Raw genomic sequence first — 18060 nt, 5'->3', positions numbered from 1 at the left:
CCCCAACCCCCAGCAGTGGCAGCATGGCATGGAGAGAGAATCCGTTATTTGAGGGAGGAAGAGCACAGCAATCCTGAGACACTGCATTGAACTCAGTGCTGCCTTGTCACAGCAGAAAGTAAAACAGGGGAACTAAGCTGATGCCTGCCCATGGGGGGAACATTTAAACCAGCACTAGCCAGAGAGGAATCACCTATCCCGGTGGTCACGATTTGAGTTCTAGCAAGCCTTGCCACCATGAGCTAACATGCTCTAGGACCATAGATGAACTTGAAAGGCAGTCTAGGCCACAAGGACTGCAACTTCTAGATGAGTTCTAGTGTTAAACTGGGGTCAAAGTCAGTGGACGTGGGGAGACACACAACCTACTAAGACACCAGCTGGTGTGGCTAGGGGAGTGCTTGTGCCAACCCTTTCCCCAACCCCAGGCTGCACAGCTCATGGCTCCAAAAGAGACCCCGAGGAGAGAAGAGGCAAGAATAAACAGGACTTTGTCTTGAATCTTGTATACCAGCTTAGCCACAGTAGGATAGAGCACCAGTCAGAGGTGTGAGGCCACCTTTCCAGGCCCTAGCTCACATATAACATTTCTAGACACACCCTGGGCCAGAAGGAAACCTATCGCCTTGAAGGGAAGGATCCAGTCCTGGCAAGATTCATCACCTGCTGACTAAAGAGCCCTTGGGCCCTGAGTAACCTGCAGTGATACCTAAGTAGTGTGCCATGGGCCTTGGGTGACATTTGGAAAGTTGCTGGCTTCAGGTGAGATTCAGCCACATTCCCACCTGTGGTGGCTACAGGGCAAGACTCCTTCCACCTGACATAAGTGGAGGGAAAAGTAAAAGGGTTGTATCTAGTACCTTAGGTATCAGCTTGGCCACAGAGGTATAGAACACCAAGCAGGCCTTTAGGGACCCTGATTCCAGGCCTTAACTCTTGGATGGCATTTCTGGACCTGCCCTGGGCCATAAGGGAGTTCACTGCCCTGAAGGATGAGTCCCAGGCCAAACAACATTCACCACAAGCTGACTAAAGAGACCTTGGGCCTTAAGAGAACATCAGTAGTAAGCTTGGCAGTACTCCCTGTGGGCCAGTGGTGGTGGCAACCATAGGGTGAGGCGCCTCTGCCTCTGGAAAGGGAAGGAAAGACTGGGAAGAACAGTGCCTGGTGGTTTGAGTCCCATCTCAGCCACAGTACAATAGGTAGACTTCTAAGGTACTTTACCCCAGTCCCTTGTTCCTGGATGGTACCCCTGGACCCACCCAGAAAACTCTCCAGAACATTAGACTGAGCAAAGATTTCTTGAGTAGCACCCCACAAGCACAGGCAACCAAAGCAAAAATTGGCAAACAGGATCACATCAAGTAAAAAAGCTTGTGCACAGCAAAGAAAACAATCAACGAAGTGAAGAGACAACCCACAGTATGGGAAAAATATTTGCAAACTACATATCTGACAAAGTATTAATAACCAGAATATATAAGGACCTTAAACAACTCTCTAGTAAAAAATCAATAGTTAAATTTAAAAATGGGCAAAAAATTTGAATAGACATTTCTCGAAAGAAGACATACAAATGGCAAACAGTCACATGAAAAAGTGCTCAACTTCACTGATCATCAGGGAAATGCAAATCAAAACTACAATGAGATATCATCTCACCCCAATTAAAATGGCTTTTATCCAAAGGTTAGGAAGTAACAAATGCTAGCAAGGATGTGGAGAAAAGGTAACCCTCATACACTGTTGGTAGGAATGTAAATTAGTACAACCACAAAGCAAAGGAGAACAGTTTGGAGGCTCCTCAAAAAACTATAAATAGAGCCACCATTAAAATCCAGCAATTCCACTGCTCATTATATACCCAAAGAAAATAAATCAGTGTACTGAAGGGATATCTGCACTCTCATGTTTATTGTAGCATTATTCACAGTAGCCAAGAATTGGAAGCAACCCAAGTGTCCATCAACAGATGAACTGATAAAGAAAATGTGCTACATATACACAATGAAGTACTATTTAGCCACAAAAAATGAGATCCATTTACAACAACACAGATGTAACTGGAGGTCATTATGTTAAGTGAAATAAGCCAGGCATAGAAAGACAAGCATTCTATTTCTCACTTATTTGTGTGATCTAAAAATTAAAGCAATTGAACTCATGAAGATAGAGAGTAGATGGATGGTTACCAGAGGCTAGGAAGGGTAATTGGGGGTGGGGAAGAAGGGGCAGGGTTAATGCGTGCCAAAATATAGTTAGAAAGAATAAATAATAAGACCTAGTATTTACTATCACAAGGTGACCATAGTAAAAAATAATTTAATTGTACATTTTAAAATAACTAAAAAACTGTAACTGAATTATTTGTAACACAGGGATAAATGCTTGAGGTGATGGATACCTCATTTATCTTGATGTGATTATTAGTCATTGCATGCCTGTATCAAAATATCTCATGTAAACCTTAAATATATACACATACTATGTACCCATAAAAATTAAATATGGTCAGGCGTGGCAGCTCACAACTGTAATGCCAGCACTTTGGGAGGCCAAAGTGGGCAGATCACAAGGTCAAGAGACCGAGACCATCCTGGCCAACCTGGTGAAACCTCATCTCTACTAAAAATACAAAAATTAGCTGGGCATGGTGGCATGTGCCTGTAATCCCAACTACTCAGGAGGCTGGGGCAGGAGAATCACTTGAACCCAGGAGGCGGAGGTTTCAGTGAGCCGAGATCGCGCCACTGCACTCCAGCCTGATGAGAGAGTGAGACTGCGTCTCAAAAAAATAAATAAATAAATATAATAAAGTTCTTCAGAAAGTCAGGAAATAATAAAAGAGAATCTTGGAGTATCAGAAAGAAAAAAATGGAGCAGGCTGAGCATGGTGGCTCACACCTGGAATCCCAGCATTTTGGGAGGCCAAGGTGGGAGGATTGCTTGAGCCCAAAAGTTTCAGACCAGCCTGCACAACATAGTGAAACCCCACCTCTACAAAAAATTAAAAGTGCGTGGTGGTGGGTGCTTGTAATCCCAGCTACTCAGGAGGCTGAGGCAGGAGAATCACTTGAACCTGGGAGGTGGAGGTTTCAGTGAGCTGAAATTGCACCATTGCACTCCAGCCTGGGCGACAGAGGGAGACTCCATCTCAAAAAAAAAAAAAAAAAAAAAAGAGAAAGAAAGAAAAGGAAAGAAACAAAAGAAAAGAAAAAAAAATTAGCCAGGCTTGGTGGTGCATGTTTGTAGTCCAAGCAACTTGGGGGGCTGAGGTGGGAGGATCATTAGAACCCAGAAGGCTGAGGTTGCAGTGAGCCATGTTGACACCACTGAACTCCAACCTGGGCAACAGAGGAAGATCCTGCCTCAAAAAAGAGAAAGGAGGGAAGCAAGGAAGGAAGAAAGGACAGGAGGGAGGGAGGAGGGAAGGGGTGAGGGAGGAAGCCAAGAAGGAAGGAAAGGAGGGAGGGAGGGAGAGGGGGAGGAGCAATGGAAATAGCAAAACACTAGCTACATACAATCAGCTATATTTTTCCTCATAAGTTTTATAAATTATATGTGATGATGAAAACAAGAATCATAACACCCTTAGATACTCAAGACAGTAATATTTAAAAGTAGGGAAAGAAAAAAAGACTCGAATGGAAATGAAGCTTCTACACGTCACTTAAAGTGACAAAATGTTTATGCCACTAGAATATTATATCACGTATGTATATTGAAGTATCCAGAAAAGCCACTACAATAATTATGCAAAGAGATGCACACAAAACAGTAAAAATAAATCAAGATGCAATCCTAAAATAACCTTCAATTAACCTACAGGAATGCAAAAAATGAGAAACAGAAGTATAAGAAACAAAGAGAACAATGAGTAAATAATGAACAAGCACACAAGTTATAGCATATACAAATTAACTTAAATATAAATAGCCTAGATACAACAATCAAAAGACAGAGGTCGAAAATATGGGGAAGGGAACCATTGCCCAACTATATGCTGCTGCTTAGAAAAAACTCAGTTTAAATTCAAGGCCATAGTAGGGTGAAAGTAAATGAATAGGAAAAAACATAGTATTCAAATTTTACTTAGAAAAAAAAGTGCAAAAAGCTATATTAATATCTAACAGAGGCTTCAGTGCAAGAAAATCACCATGCACAAAGAGGGATAGTATATATAATAAAAGGATCAATCTACCAGAAAGGAATAACAACCATAAATATGTCCATAATAAACCTGTGGAAATTAACATACTTCTAAATAATCCAGGAGTCAAAGAGAAACTTTAAAAAAGATTAAATACATAGAACTGAGTCAAAATAAAAACATAACATATAAAAATTTGTAGGACACAGCTAAAGCAGTGCTGAGGGTCATTTATAACATTACGTGCTTACATTAGAAATGAGAAATTTTCTCAAACTTATTATCTCATTTCCAATATCAAAAACTAGAACAAGAGCAATATTAATTCAAGTCAAGCAGAAGAAAAGAAATAATAGAGAGCAGCAGTCAACAGAATTTAAAATAAAATGAAAGGAAAGTCAATGATAGAAAGCTGGTTCTTTGGAAAAAAATCAATAAAGTTGATAAACCACTAGCAATACTTTTAAAAAGGACAAAATACACACATGTTCAACATCAGAAATGAAAGAAAGGATATCACTACAGATGCAGCAGCTTATTATGTATTTAAAAATAATCAGAAAAAAATTTCTAACAGCTCTAAAATCATAAATTTGACAACTTAGAATTGGAAGAATTCCATGGAAATCAGAAACTACAGTAACTCAACCAACATAATAATATAGGCAGTATGAATAGCTCTATAAGCATCAAAAAACTACATTCATAATTTAAAACATTCTGAAAGAAAAATCTCCAGGCCAGACAGTTCCACTAGAGAATTCTACCATTTAAATAATTGCTATCAATATTAAATAAGCTATTCTAGAATATAGAAGAGGAAGCATTTCCAAATTCATTTTATGAAGCTGGCACTATGCTGATAGCTAAACCATACAATGACAATTAAAAAAAGCAAACAAATCAATCAATCAATCAAACAAACTATAAACCAATATCACTAACAAACTGGGACACAATAATCCCTAATAAAACATGAGCAAATCAAATTCCAGGATATATAAAAAGAATGATATATGATGACTAAAATGGATTTATTTCATGTATACAAGGGCAAGACTGATTCAACATTAAGAAATTAACCAATGTAATCCATCATATCACTAAGTTACGGAAAAAAATATGATCATGTAAACTGACACAGAAAATGCATCTGACAAAATTTAACACTCCTTTATAATAAAAACTCTTAGCAATTTAGAATAGTTGGGAATTACTTCAACTTGATAAAGGCCATCCAAAAATACTGACAGCTAAAATCGAGGAAAGGATATCTCACTGTTTTTTTGTTTGTTTGTTTTGTTTTGTTTTTTCGAGACAGAGTCTCACTCTGTCACCCAGGCTGAAGTGCATTGGCATGATTTCAGCTTACTGCAACCTCCACCTCCCAGGCTCAGGTGATTCTCGTGCCTCTCAGCCTTCCAAGTAGCTGAGATTACAAGTGTGCACCACTACACCCAGCTAATTTTTGTATTTCTAGTAGAGACGAGGTTTCTCCATGTTGGCCAGGCTGGTCTTGAACTCCTGGCCTCAAGTGATCCACCTGCCTCAGCCTCCCGAAGTGCTGGGATTACAAGCATGAGCCACCAAGCCCAGCTTCACCACTCTTACACAACATAATACTGAAAGTTCTAGCCATGGAAATAAAGAAAGAAAAAAAGGTAAAAAGCATATACTTTTAAATGGGAAAAAACACACAAACGAACTATCCCAGTCTACAGATGACACGATTATCTACATATAAGATGGCAAGGAATCTAAAACACATACAAAAACCTCCTAAAAGGGGAGTTCAGCAAGGTCAGAGGATACAATGTCAACAAACAAAAATCAATCACTTCTCTGTATATAGCAACAAGGAATATGCAGTAACCAAAATTAAAAACACATTATCTGCAATCACTCCAAAGAAAATGAAATAGTTAATACACTTAACAACACATGTAGAGAATCTCTGTGCTGAAAATTACAAAATTTTTGTAATTGATAAAAGAAATCAAAGAAGACCCAAATAAATGGAAAGACATAGCACATTCATATTTGGGGAGACTTACCATAGTAAAGATGACAATTTCCCTCAAATTGATCTATAAGCTAAGCTCAGTTATTCTCAAAAGCCCAGCAATTTTTTTTTTTTGCAGGCTCAGAAAGATTATTCTAAAACTTATATGGAAAGGTTTTGATAACTAAACTAATGGTGACAAAGAAGAATAACATGGGAGGAATTACTCTACATGATATTAAGAATTACTATATAGCAAAGGTAATTAGGGTAGCATGATGTTGGCAAACGTATGGAAACACAGATGAATGGAAAAAAATGCAGAACACAGAAATAGACCAATGCAGATTAGGTTGAAGTGATTTTTTTCAAGGGTACACAATTCAATGGAGGAAAATAGCTTTTTCAACAAATTTGGTCAGAGCAATTGAACATCTATAGGCAATAATTAGAACCTCAATGTAAATCACACTTTATACAAAAATTAACTCAATGTATATCACGGACTTAAATGTAAAACTTTAAAAGTTAAAAATAGAAGAAAATCTTCAACCATTATCATCAAGGATTAGGCAAAGAGTTCTTAGACTTAACACTAAAAGCAGTACTAATTAAAGGAAAATTGATAAATTGGACATCACTGAACATTTAAAAAAAAAAACCCTTTTGTTCTACAAAATACCCTGTTAAAAGGATGAAAAGTCAAACCTCAAACTGTGAGAACATATTTGCAAGCCACATAACCATCAAAAGACTTGTATCCAGAATATACAAAGAAATTGCAAAACTCAATAATAAAGAGCAATGTAATCAGAAAATGAGAAAAACACATTAACAGAGATTTTACTAGAGAGGGTACTCAGATGGCAAAGAAACACCTGAAAATATGTTGTCAACATCATTAGCCATCGGGGAAATGCAAATTAAAACTATGAGAGATTCCATTAAATATCTATCAGAATAGCTAAAATTTTTAAATAGTGATGAAAGCAAAAAATACTGGCAAACATATCGTAAAAGTAGATTACTCATGTATCACTCTTTGAAATGTAAAATGGTACAGGTGCTCTGAAAAGCAATTTGGGATTTTCTATTAAACAAAATGCGTAGTTACCATATGACCCTACAATTACACTCATGAGCATTTATCCCAGAAAAAATAAAAATTTATGCTCACACAAAATTTTTGTACAAGAATATTAAAGCAGCTTATTTGTGATGGCTAAAAACTGGAATCTGTCCCTTTGTTCTTCAACAGGTCAATTGTTAAACAAATTGAGATATATATATATATAAAATAGAATACTACTCAGCAATAAAAAGGAACAAAATATTGATACATTCAACAACTTGGCTGAATCTCCTGCAAGATTTTGCTGCAAGAAATTTTGCTGCAAGAAAAAAACAGAAGGCTACATAGTGTGTGATTCAATTTATGTAATATATTTGAGATGACAAAAATTTTAGACATAGAAGACAGATTAGCAGTATCCACAGTTTAGGGTTCGTGGGTATGAGGCAGAAGGGAAGTAGATACAGTTGTAATAAAGCAACAGGAGGGATTTTCTTGTGGTATTGGAACTGTTTACTATCTTGACTGTGGTGGTGGATACAAGAACCTACACAGGTGATAAAAAAAAGTGTAGAAATTAATAACACACATGCGCGCACACACACACACACACACACACACACCCCTTTCTTCAACCCTGTCCATCACACCAAAAGAGGGGCAGTGCTCTCCTTATATTGCAACCATGGTGGGAAATAGACTTCTGATGAGAGAGGGCATACTCTGGAAACAAGAAAAAAATCTCTGTTTTCAAGGACAGAAGCATCTTCAACCTGTCTCTCCATACATACCACAAACAAGCAAATCTGAGTGCCAGTCATAGATATGTCAAAGTGTAGAATGCATCCAAAATGGTTCTACTTAAGTTGCAAAACACAAATTAAATATTTATACTGGGTTAATAGCTTGTTTTTTTCCTACCATGTGTCTACTGTTTGATTCCTATGCAAAAATGGGATGATGTGCTAAATCAGAACTTCTCAACAACACGAAGAAACAAAATAATTGAGGATCTAAATTTAGTTTATAGAAATGAAAAAGAAAGGGAATTTTTTTTTTTTTTTGAGACAGGGTCTCACTTTGTCACCCAGGCTGGAGTGCAGTGGCGTGATCTTGGCTCGCTGTAGCCTCTACCTCTTGGGTTCAAGTAATCCTCTTGCCTCAGCCCTACAAGTAGCTGGGACTACAGGCATGCGCCACCACCCCCAGGTTTTTGGTTTTTTTGTTTTTTGTTTTTTTGTTTTTGTATTTTTTGTAGAGGTGGGGTTTCACCATGTTGCCCAGGCTGGTCTCCAACTCCTGAGCTCAAGTGATCCACCTGCCTTGGCCTCCCAAAGTGCTACGTGCTAAGATTACAGGCATGAGCCACCGCACCCAGCCTGAATAAAAGGGAATTTTTTAAAAGGTATATATCTAATACCATGTAATCTGCAGAAAATATTCCAAATTAATTCTGTAGGTGGTGGGCAAATAGAGGCAAAAGAAAACACCTATGGAAACCACATTCTGCTGGGGAAAAGGAGGATCATACATGTATATATATAAATAAACACTTTAAATTTTAACACTAACTTTGATAGATAAATTTATGATGAACAGAAATATACTTTTTAATATTAAAAAACAACAAATGAATCATCACTCATCCTGGTTAAATAAATAATTTGTAACAACCAAGTCAGTCACTTAGCTCTTTTTTATACTTACATCCATCCATATTTTTCAACCAGTCTCAAAAGAACAGCATTTTGATTCTTTTGACACCAAACATTTGCCTAATTTAAAATCTAGTGAAGTGAACCTGACAATACTTTAAAATTAAATTAAAATCTGAATACAAGTTTGCAAAAATTCAATTATTAATACATTCAATTGTTGAATTTTTTTTTAATAAAAATAATAGAGAATGAGGTTTCATTTCTTACAAACACTACAATTTTCTAAAAATGTGTCCTTTAAGTTCAACTGTAAGGAAACTATGTCAGAAAAAATACAGAATATTACTTTGACCCTCATTTTTATTTAAAGAGTATTCAAAATGTCAGCATGAACTATGAAGATTACATACCCAATTAGAGGAATTTCTGTTGTTTTATTTTCTATTGAAATAAGTAGTCGGTCAAAAGTGTCTTCGTCTTTATCAGGATGATATTCCACCATAGCTGTCATCTGAAGGCCAGAAGCAAGTTCTTTATCCAGACTGGTCAACATCAGTTTGAACTTCAGTGGGAGAAAGAGAATCAAATTATACATCTTAACTCCATATAAAAAAAAATACCATGGCCGGGCACAATGGCTCACGCCTGTAATCCCAGCACTTTGGGAGGTGGAGGCCAGCGGATCATGAAGTCAGGAGTTCAAGACCATCCTGGCCAACATGGTGAAACCCCTTCTCTACTAAAATACAAAAAATTGGTCGGGCGTGGTGGTGCACAGCTGTAGTCCCAGCTACTGAGGAGGCTGAGGCAGGGGAATTGTTTGAACCCAGAAAGTGGAGACTGCAGTGAGCCAAGATCGCGCCATTGCACTCCGGCCTGGGTGACAGAGCAAGACTTGGTCTCAATAAATAAATAAATAAATAAAGTGAGCAACTATAGTTAGGAGTGTTATATTATTATCAAAATACAGGCTCTATTCCTGCCCTAATGCCAAAGACTTTCTAATTTTAATTTTATTTTTAATTGACAAATAATTGTATATATTCGTTGAGTACAATATGATGTACTAATACAGGTATACATTGTGGAATGAGCAAATCAGGCTAATTAACATATCCCTCACATCCTTATTTATTTGTACTGGGAACATTTAAAATCCATTCTTTTAGCAATTTTGAGATATACAATACATTATTTTTTTTTTTGACATCTCACTCTGTTGCCCAGGCTGGAGTGCAGTGGCGTGATCTCTGCTCACTGCAAGCTCCGCCTCCTGGGTTCACGCCATTCTCCTGCCTCAGACTCCTGAGTAGCTGGGACTACAGGCGCCTGCCACCACACCCAGCTAATTTTTTGTATTTTTTTAGTAGAGACGGGATTTCACTGTGTTAGCCAGGATGGTCTCCATCTCCTGGCCTCACGATCCACCAGCCCTGCCTCCCAAAGTGCTGGGATTACAGGTGTGAGCCACCGCACCCAGCCACACAATACTTTATTGTTAACCATATAGTCACCTTGCTGTACAATAGATCACCAGAACTCATTCTTCCTGTTTAACTGAAACTTTGTACCCTTTGACCAACATTTTTCCTTTCTCTGCCCACCCCAACCCTCAGCCTTTGGTAACCACCATTCTACTCTCTACTTCTACAAGTCTGAATTTTTATATTTCACATATAAGTGAGAGCATGTGATATTTGTCTTATGTACCTAAAGGCAAAGACTTAATGCTCATGTTTGTACCTATCTGATTCTAGATATTTAAGGTATGCTTTCAAGAGTACACAACTTGAATCTGACAATGCAGGTAGCTAAGAAACATATAAATGCCAATGGGCTACTTTAAAAATATGAGATACTTATAGAACTAATGTGGCTTCTATTCTAAGAAGCTTAAAATCTGAATACAGAAAAAAGGAAGAACAACCTAATAAAAATGTTGCTCAATCATATACATACATAATATATACCCACATGCACGTACGTGTGTGTGTATGTATATACTTTTTTTTTTTTTGAGACGGAGTCTCACTCTGTCACCAGGCTGGAGTGCAGTGGCACAATCTCAGCTCACTGCAACCTCCACCTCCCAGGTTCAAGCAATTCTCCTGCCTCAGCCTCCTGAGTAGCTGGGACTGCAGGTGTGCACCACCATGCCCAGCTAATTTCCGTATTTTTAACAGAGACGGGGTTTCACCATGTTGGCCAGGATGGTCTCAATCTCTTGACCGTGTGATCTGCCCGCCTCGGCCTCCCAAAGTGCTGGGAATCACAGGCATGAGCCATCGTGCCCGGCCCTCATATGTGTATTTTATATGCTTTATCCATGGGAATTTGAGCTTCATAACTTGGAGGAAATATAAAAGAAGAATATAACAAAGAGGATAAAAACACTTTTGTTCTAGTAAGACGTTTGCTAGATGCCAGGAAAAAAATAAAGGGAGAAAAAAGAGAAATAATATCTATTATGCATTTATAATGTGTCAAGCATTTTACATGTATTATCTTATGTAAATACACTTCTACAGTCCTGTGAGGCTGATATTAAGGCTCTCAGTATATAGATGAGGGAACTGGGACATGTAAAGTATAATTAATGTCTGAAGTCACTCAGGAAGTGAAGACTCAAAAACGTATCTATCTGACTCTAAATCATAAGCACTTCCTCCCCTTCAACTAGAAAGAGTCCCTCTCCTGAATATATAATCTCTTTAAGGAAGCAGACTACAAACCTCTTGAAAATTAAATATAAGCCAGGGACTAGTTAAGCACCATATGAGTGATACAGACATAAGTGTCATGAAAATCCATGAGAGGACATGATTATTGTGGGCTAGAAAGGAGTGTACCTGGCCTACTCTTAGCGAATGGATATTAAAGGTGGAGAAGAAGCGAGGAAGGTGCTCATTATAGGTGTAAAAATATGTCAGACACAAGCAGAAACAAGAATAAGCAAAATAATCTCTCAGAAAGCAGATAATAAGCCAGCCTCCCTGGGCAAGAGTCCTCAATCAGAAACAATGGAGGTTATGTTGAAAATGATGATTCAGGGATTCTAATGTGAGGCTGAGTCTAAATAGTGCTTTGCAGCAATTAAGGATATAGAGAAGTGGAGTGATTTGGAAGTAACACTGATGTGGGAGCTTCATGCTTTCAGCAAACAATGCTGATACCTCCTAACTACCACATTCGAACTCTCAACCCTCCTGCAATTTATAGAACAGAAGGAAAACAAGGGATACAATATTTTCCACATAAGCCTTTGGGTGTTGGAAGTCCACATATCAGGTTTGACTATCTTCTTGTAAGTAAGCTATAGTTTCAAGAAGGAAAACCAATACTTCAGAACCATGTGCTTTTGGTCAAAGTGCACAGTGCTGAGCACTCTCAGTGAGATGCAAATGTGTGCAAGGCACCATCCCTACTCTTAGCAGTTTATGAGCTGAAAATTGAAGCAGTACTAACATTTAACAAGAGGCACAGGGACACAAATTCAAACTATAAGGAATGTCTGTAAATGAAAATGGTATCCAGTAAGACAGAAATAATTTGGAGATAAAATAATAAGAGACTTCTTAGAGAAAATGAGAACTCACATTGACCTTAAAAGATGGATGGGATTTGGAAAGGGATGATTCTTGCAGATGACAGGGTATGAAAATGTGGGTGAGAAGAAAAAGAAGTCTGAGTCATAAGGGAGAGGGGGCAGGTATGAGTAAGGCTGATCTGACCAGACCAGAGGCCACACAAGCCATAAAAACACTCTCAGATGGATAGTGTTGGTGAGATTGAAGGATGTTATTGAAAATCAGTAATAGTACTATCAATTCTATTGTCTTTGAAGATAAAGTATGTGTCTTCTTATTTTTCTACCAGCAATCTATGACACATAGTGGGTATTCAATACATAGGGTCAATGCAGGTTCTTGAGTCTGGGTGAAAAACAAGCACTGCTGTATGTTAGAGGAATCATTTTCTGAGTAATTATAATAGTGATGATGACAATGACCTTTCCACAGCACCTTGTTTTTACTTTTTCTTATCCCCCACCCCCACAAGATGCACTTTTCACTATTTATCTAATTCCCTTTATGAAGGATCAGGAGTGCATTTCATAGTCTTGCAACAAAGGAAAATTCACACTGATATTGGCTTCTAACTACTAAGCATATCTGGATGTTCTCTTGTCAATGTCAAGACTTGTGGAATGAATTGTTTTCCGTTATATCCTAGATATAAACTGAAATAAAACCAATTATAATATTTTTCTTGTTACTGCACAGAAACCATCCATACGAGTGTCCCCTGAACATCCATAAAATAGTGGTTGTCCACATCCAAACATTAACACCAGCTTGTTTCAAAAGAAAGTATTTTCAGACACACATTTAATTGTTCAGTAAATATGTGCTAAGGTAGTGAAATAACACAGCCTTTCCCTAATTTTACAGTACCTGGAGTAAGCAAGTACTTTTTGATCTAAAGAGGAGTTAACAGTCTCTTGAGATATACTTTTTAATAAAAATATTTAAATATGAAAATCATTAAAACCTGATTCCATTTATATGAAAGCCAAGGACAGGCCAAACTAATCTACAGTGTTAGAAATCAGAATAGTGGTCAGTTCCACAGGGTGATTACTCCAGGTACTGTAAGGAAGAAGCACTGGGGATCTTCTGGGATGGTGAACATATTCTATTATTTGATCCAGGTGGTAGCTAATGGAGATTATCTATCTAGCTATCTATCTACACACACACGTATTTTTTTTTTGTAAATTCGTCAAACTTTACTTTTGAGATCTGTGCACTTTAGTGTAAGTAAATAATACATCGATTTTTTTAACAGAGCAAAAATTAGAACATGGAAGTCCTTTTTCTCATTGCTCTTCTAATCATTAACATAGGTTTTTCTACATATATACAAAGAAATACATGTATATATAATCTAAAATTACAGACATCTTTTTGTTTTCTGCACATACAGTCCAGCTGTATTCAACACTACTTTTTATTAGGAATATCTCTTGAACTTTTCAGTTATTTATTGCTTACATTTCAAAAATTCTTATCACATTTCCTATATCAAAAATTTGCCTGAGAAAATGTGATCATACTGAACTAATAACCATCCATTCACACACATGATGTAAAATAACACAGTGAGATACGGAGGAAATTCTGCCCACTTTAAATTAGAAGACAGAAACACCCTCTCAGAACATTAACTTTCTTGGTGGTTAGATCTGTACTAAAACCCCCTCATTAGTTTCTAAGTTCTATGAGGGCAGGGCTGTGTCCATTCTGTATTCCTCATGTCTATTACCTGTTATATAGTAGGTGCTTAACAAATGTTTGTTAAAATATGAAATAATGAACCTTTCCACTAATCCTACAGTTCCTGGAGTTATCAGGCACTTTATGATTCAAAGGGCAGTTAATAGAGAATTTTGTTCTCATAATTCTTAAGGCAACAGCAAAATCATAAAACCAAGTTGCACAAATTTTGGGATTGTTAACAAGTTTCTAAACCCAGGTTGAAGAAATGGGGAGGCTCTAGGTCAGCTTTTCTCCACCCTGCCCTCCCCATCTCCTAATCCTAAACAAAACAGAAAACAAAGAGGAAAAAAAAAGAGCACACACACAGAAACCTGTCACTGTTTCCCGGGAAGCCCAATCCTGCCTCCATCCCGGCAGGAGCCAGATGACTACTCCCTGGGGCAAAGAGAGACGCCATGTGAGGAGGCGCTCTCACAAGGTCCCGCTTCCAGCACCCCTTAGTGTGTCACCTGTGGCTTGATGGGCTCCTTAAATCGGATTTTCTGGTTCCAGCGGCAAAGATTATGCACAGTAAGCGGGAGGCGGTACACCCTCCCGGCCATCGTGTCCAGGAACTTCACCTCAGCCGGGATCACCCGCAGCTGCATGTCTCTCCCTGAGCTATCCATATCCCGGGGGACGAGGGAACCCCTTTGGATGCTCATGGCGAGGGAACTTCTGTGTACGTTTATGGTGAGGGAACCCCTTTGGGTGTTCATGGCTGCCCTCTTGGTAGCCAGAAAACAGACGTGGATCCGTCCGGCCAAGGATTAGCGTCGACGACCGTCGCTAGGCAACCATCAGACGCCAAGCGCTAGTTTCAAGCCCTGCTCTCATTGGCGCCTCCCAACCTGCGCGAGTTGCTAACGCGAATAAAATAACCCTCAGGTCACAGGTGTCACCAGAGTAACTGAAAAACACGCTGTGGCAGCCCAAACGTCAGAGGCACCTCACTTTGCCATGGCCTGGCACTGTATTAAAATCACAGAGGCTTAGTGGGCATTTTCCTGGACCTCTCTTAAGACAAAGTTTAAAGTACCATGCATTTTAAAGAAACCTGCCCACAGATGCACTGTAAACTGGCCTTATAATTCAATTAAAATTTAAATTTACAAAGAAAAAAAAGATCAGTGAAAGTGATGTGCCCACGTGGTCTATTAAGGCAGCAAGATATAACAGAAAGGGAGAAATATAGGAGAAATAAAGTCAGTGTCTCCAAGATGTCCTGCTCAGAGGTCTTTACGTCAGCGTTTCTGAATCAGAATGTTTCTTACAATAGCAAAATATTGGATTAATATGAATACCAATCAGTAGCGATGGATACAATAACTTACTGTTTATTTATGATGAATAATAACGTAGATCTGTGTTGACATAAGAGCTATCCATTATACAGTATTAAATTTTAAAATTGACCAAACAGTATGCATATTGTGACACCTGTATCTTTTTAAATGCACACATACACACACACACACACAACGTAAAAGCAATCCTCTGGGTCTTTTGTTAAAATGCAGATTCTGTTTCAGTATGTCTGAAGCAAGGTCTAAGTATCTGTATTTATGACAAGCAAGCTCCCAGGTGATTACAATACTTCTGGTTCCAGGGCCACACACTGAATATAGAGGCTTTAGGAACCTTGTTAACTATTCCAGGGTCCTCATTTGTGAAATGGTGTTGCTCAGGAGATAGAGATCACACATCTTCACTGCTAGATGAGGACTTTTCCAACAAACTCATATTCACATTGCCCAGTCGCTACTCTCTCCTTGTCCTTCTTCTATTATCTAAGAGTTTCAAAATATACCACGCGCTTCCATTTCCTCCTTGCTACTGCACATTATGTTCACTCTGAGGAGAATGGTCTCTCCATCTGCCAGCCAAACAGTTAGTCATTCTTCAACAGTAAAACCTTTCCCACAACACTTTTACAAGGTTCTCACAGTACCAAGATGATAAAGAATTTCTTGCTTCATTTTCCACAAGGATGCAGAGATTAATAAGTAGTTCTAAATACAAAGACAAGTAGTCACATTTCTTGGAACTGCTGTCAATAGTTGAAAAACAGCAGAAGTGGTGATTATTATTTGTAAATTCTTAGGAATTGATAGATGCAAACCATCGACATTATCTTTCAAAATTCTATATATCTTGGTTTAACAAGTGGGAGATGTGAATCATGGCTGGAATTTTTATACTAGTCGCTACTACTATATCACAATACAAATCCTGTCCATGTTCCTGAGGCCCTAAGCAGGACAATTTTACAGCATTGAAATAACAATAGCTCATATAACTTGACTGAATCAAGACCACAGTTCATACAAAGCCCCTCAATCAATTTCTGAAAAAATTGGAAACTCCAAAGAAGCCTCAAAACTCCCTAATTTTTTACTCTCAAGGATAAAACCCGTCTGGATTTCTGTGTATAATCCAAAGATATGGCAATAAAAATCAAACGAAGAACAATTTTATCTGTTCTGTTGGCATTCTCATCAACAAAGGAGGAATGTCACATAGCTCTCCAAGTTCAACAAGCCTAAAGCTCAATCCATTGTTCTTAGTAACTATACATAAACCTTCCTGGCTTATATATTCTTTTATCCACTCAAACTATTAATTTTAGATGAAATGTTCTAATATTTGCATCACATGTTTAGCTCTAAACTCTTGTTCAGTTTCTATTTTCAAAGACTTTATAATTTTTTCAATTTTTAATTTTTGTGGGTATATAGTAGGTGTATATATGTATGGGTTACATAAGATGGTTTGATACAGGCATGTAATGTGAAATAAGTACATCATGGAGAATGGGGTATCCATCACCTCAAGCATTTAGCTTTTGTGTTACAAACAATTCAATTACATTCTTTTAGTTATTTTTAAATGTACAATTAAGTAATTATTGGCTACAGTCAAGTCACCCTGTTGTGCTAGCAAATAGTAGGTCTTATTCATTCTTTTAAATGATTTTTTAATACACATTAAACACCCCCACCTCTCCCAGTGTCCCCCACTACCCTTCCCAGCCTCTGGAAATCAACCTTTTACTCTCTTAATGCATGAGTTCACTGTTTTGATTTTTAGATCCCACATATAAGTGAGAACATGCAATGTTTCTCTTTCTGTGCCTGGCTTATTTCACTTAACATACTGATCTCCAGTTCCATCTACATTGTTGCAAATGACAGGACCTCATTCCTTTTTTATGTCTGAATAGTTCTCCATTGTGTATATGTACCCCATTTTTCTTTATCCATTTATCAGTTGACGGACACTTAGGTTGCTTCCAAGTCTTAGCTATGGTGAACAGTGCCGCAGCAAACATGGGAATGCAGATGCCTCTTTGATATACTGATTTTCTTTCTTTTGGGTATATACCCAGCAGTGGGATTGCTGGATCACATGACGGGTCAGTTTTTAGTTTACTGAGGAATCTCCAAACTGTTCTTCAGAGTGATTGTACTAATTTACATTCCCACCAACAGTGTATGAAGATTCCCTTCCAGCATTTCTTATTGCCCGACTTTTGGATAAAAGCTATTTTATTTGTGGTGAGATGATATCTCATTATAGTTTTCATTTGCATCTCTCTGATGATCAGTGATGTTGAACACCTTTTCATGTGACTGCCATTTATATGTCTCTTTCTGAGAAATGTCTATTCAAATTTTTGTTCATTTCATGATTGGATCATTAGTTTGTTTTTTTTTTCTTATAGAGTTGTTTGAGCTCCTTATATATTCTGGTTATTAATCCCTTGTTAGATGGGTAGTTTGCCAATATTTTCTCCCATTCTGTGTGTTGTCTCTTCACTTTGTGGATTATTTCCTTTGCTGTACACAAGCTTTTTTAC

At 37.9% G+C, this 18060-nt stretch overlaps 1 protein-coding gene across 1 annotated transcript in view; it reads right to left on the bottom strand.

Moving 5' to 3' along the window:
* CFAP47 (cilia and flagella associated protein 47) overlaps nt 1–14920 on the bottom strand; it is a 458984-nt gene extending 444064 nt beyond the window's left edge. The window contains exons 1-2 of the mRNA XM_054473062.2: nt 14672–14920; nt 9294–9445 (exon numbers count right to left, since the gene is read on the bottom strand). Coding sequence (XP_054329037.1) covers nt 9294–9445; nt 14672–14920 — 401 coding nt within the window. The remainder of the gene's footprint in view (nt 1–9293; nt 9446–14671) is intronic.
* Between the last annotated feature and the right edge of the window lie 3140 nt (nt 14921–18060).

Source organism: Pongo pygmaeus, chromosome X (assembly GCF_028885625.2).
Source record: "Pongo pygmaeus isolate AG05252 chromosome X, NHGRI_mPonPyg2-v2.0_pri, whole genome shotgun sequence".
Lineage (NCBI taxonomy): Eukaryota > Metazoa > Chordata > Mammalia > Primates > Hominidae > Pongo > Pongo pygmaeus.
The sequence above is the reverse complement of the archived record's forward strand: the minus strand, read 5'-3'. Positions and strand labels throughout refer to the sequence as shown.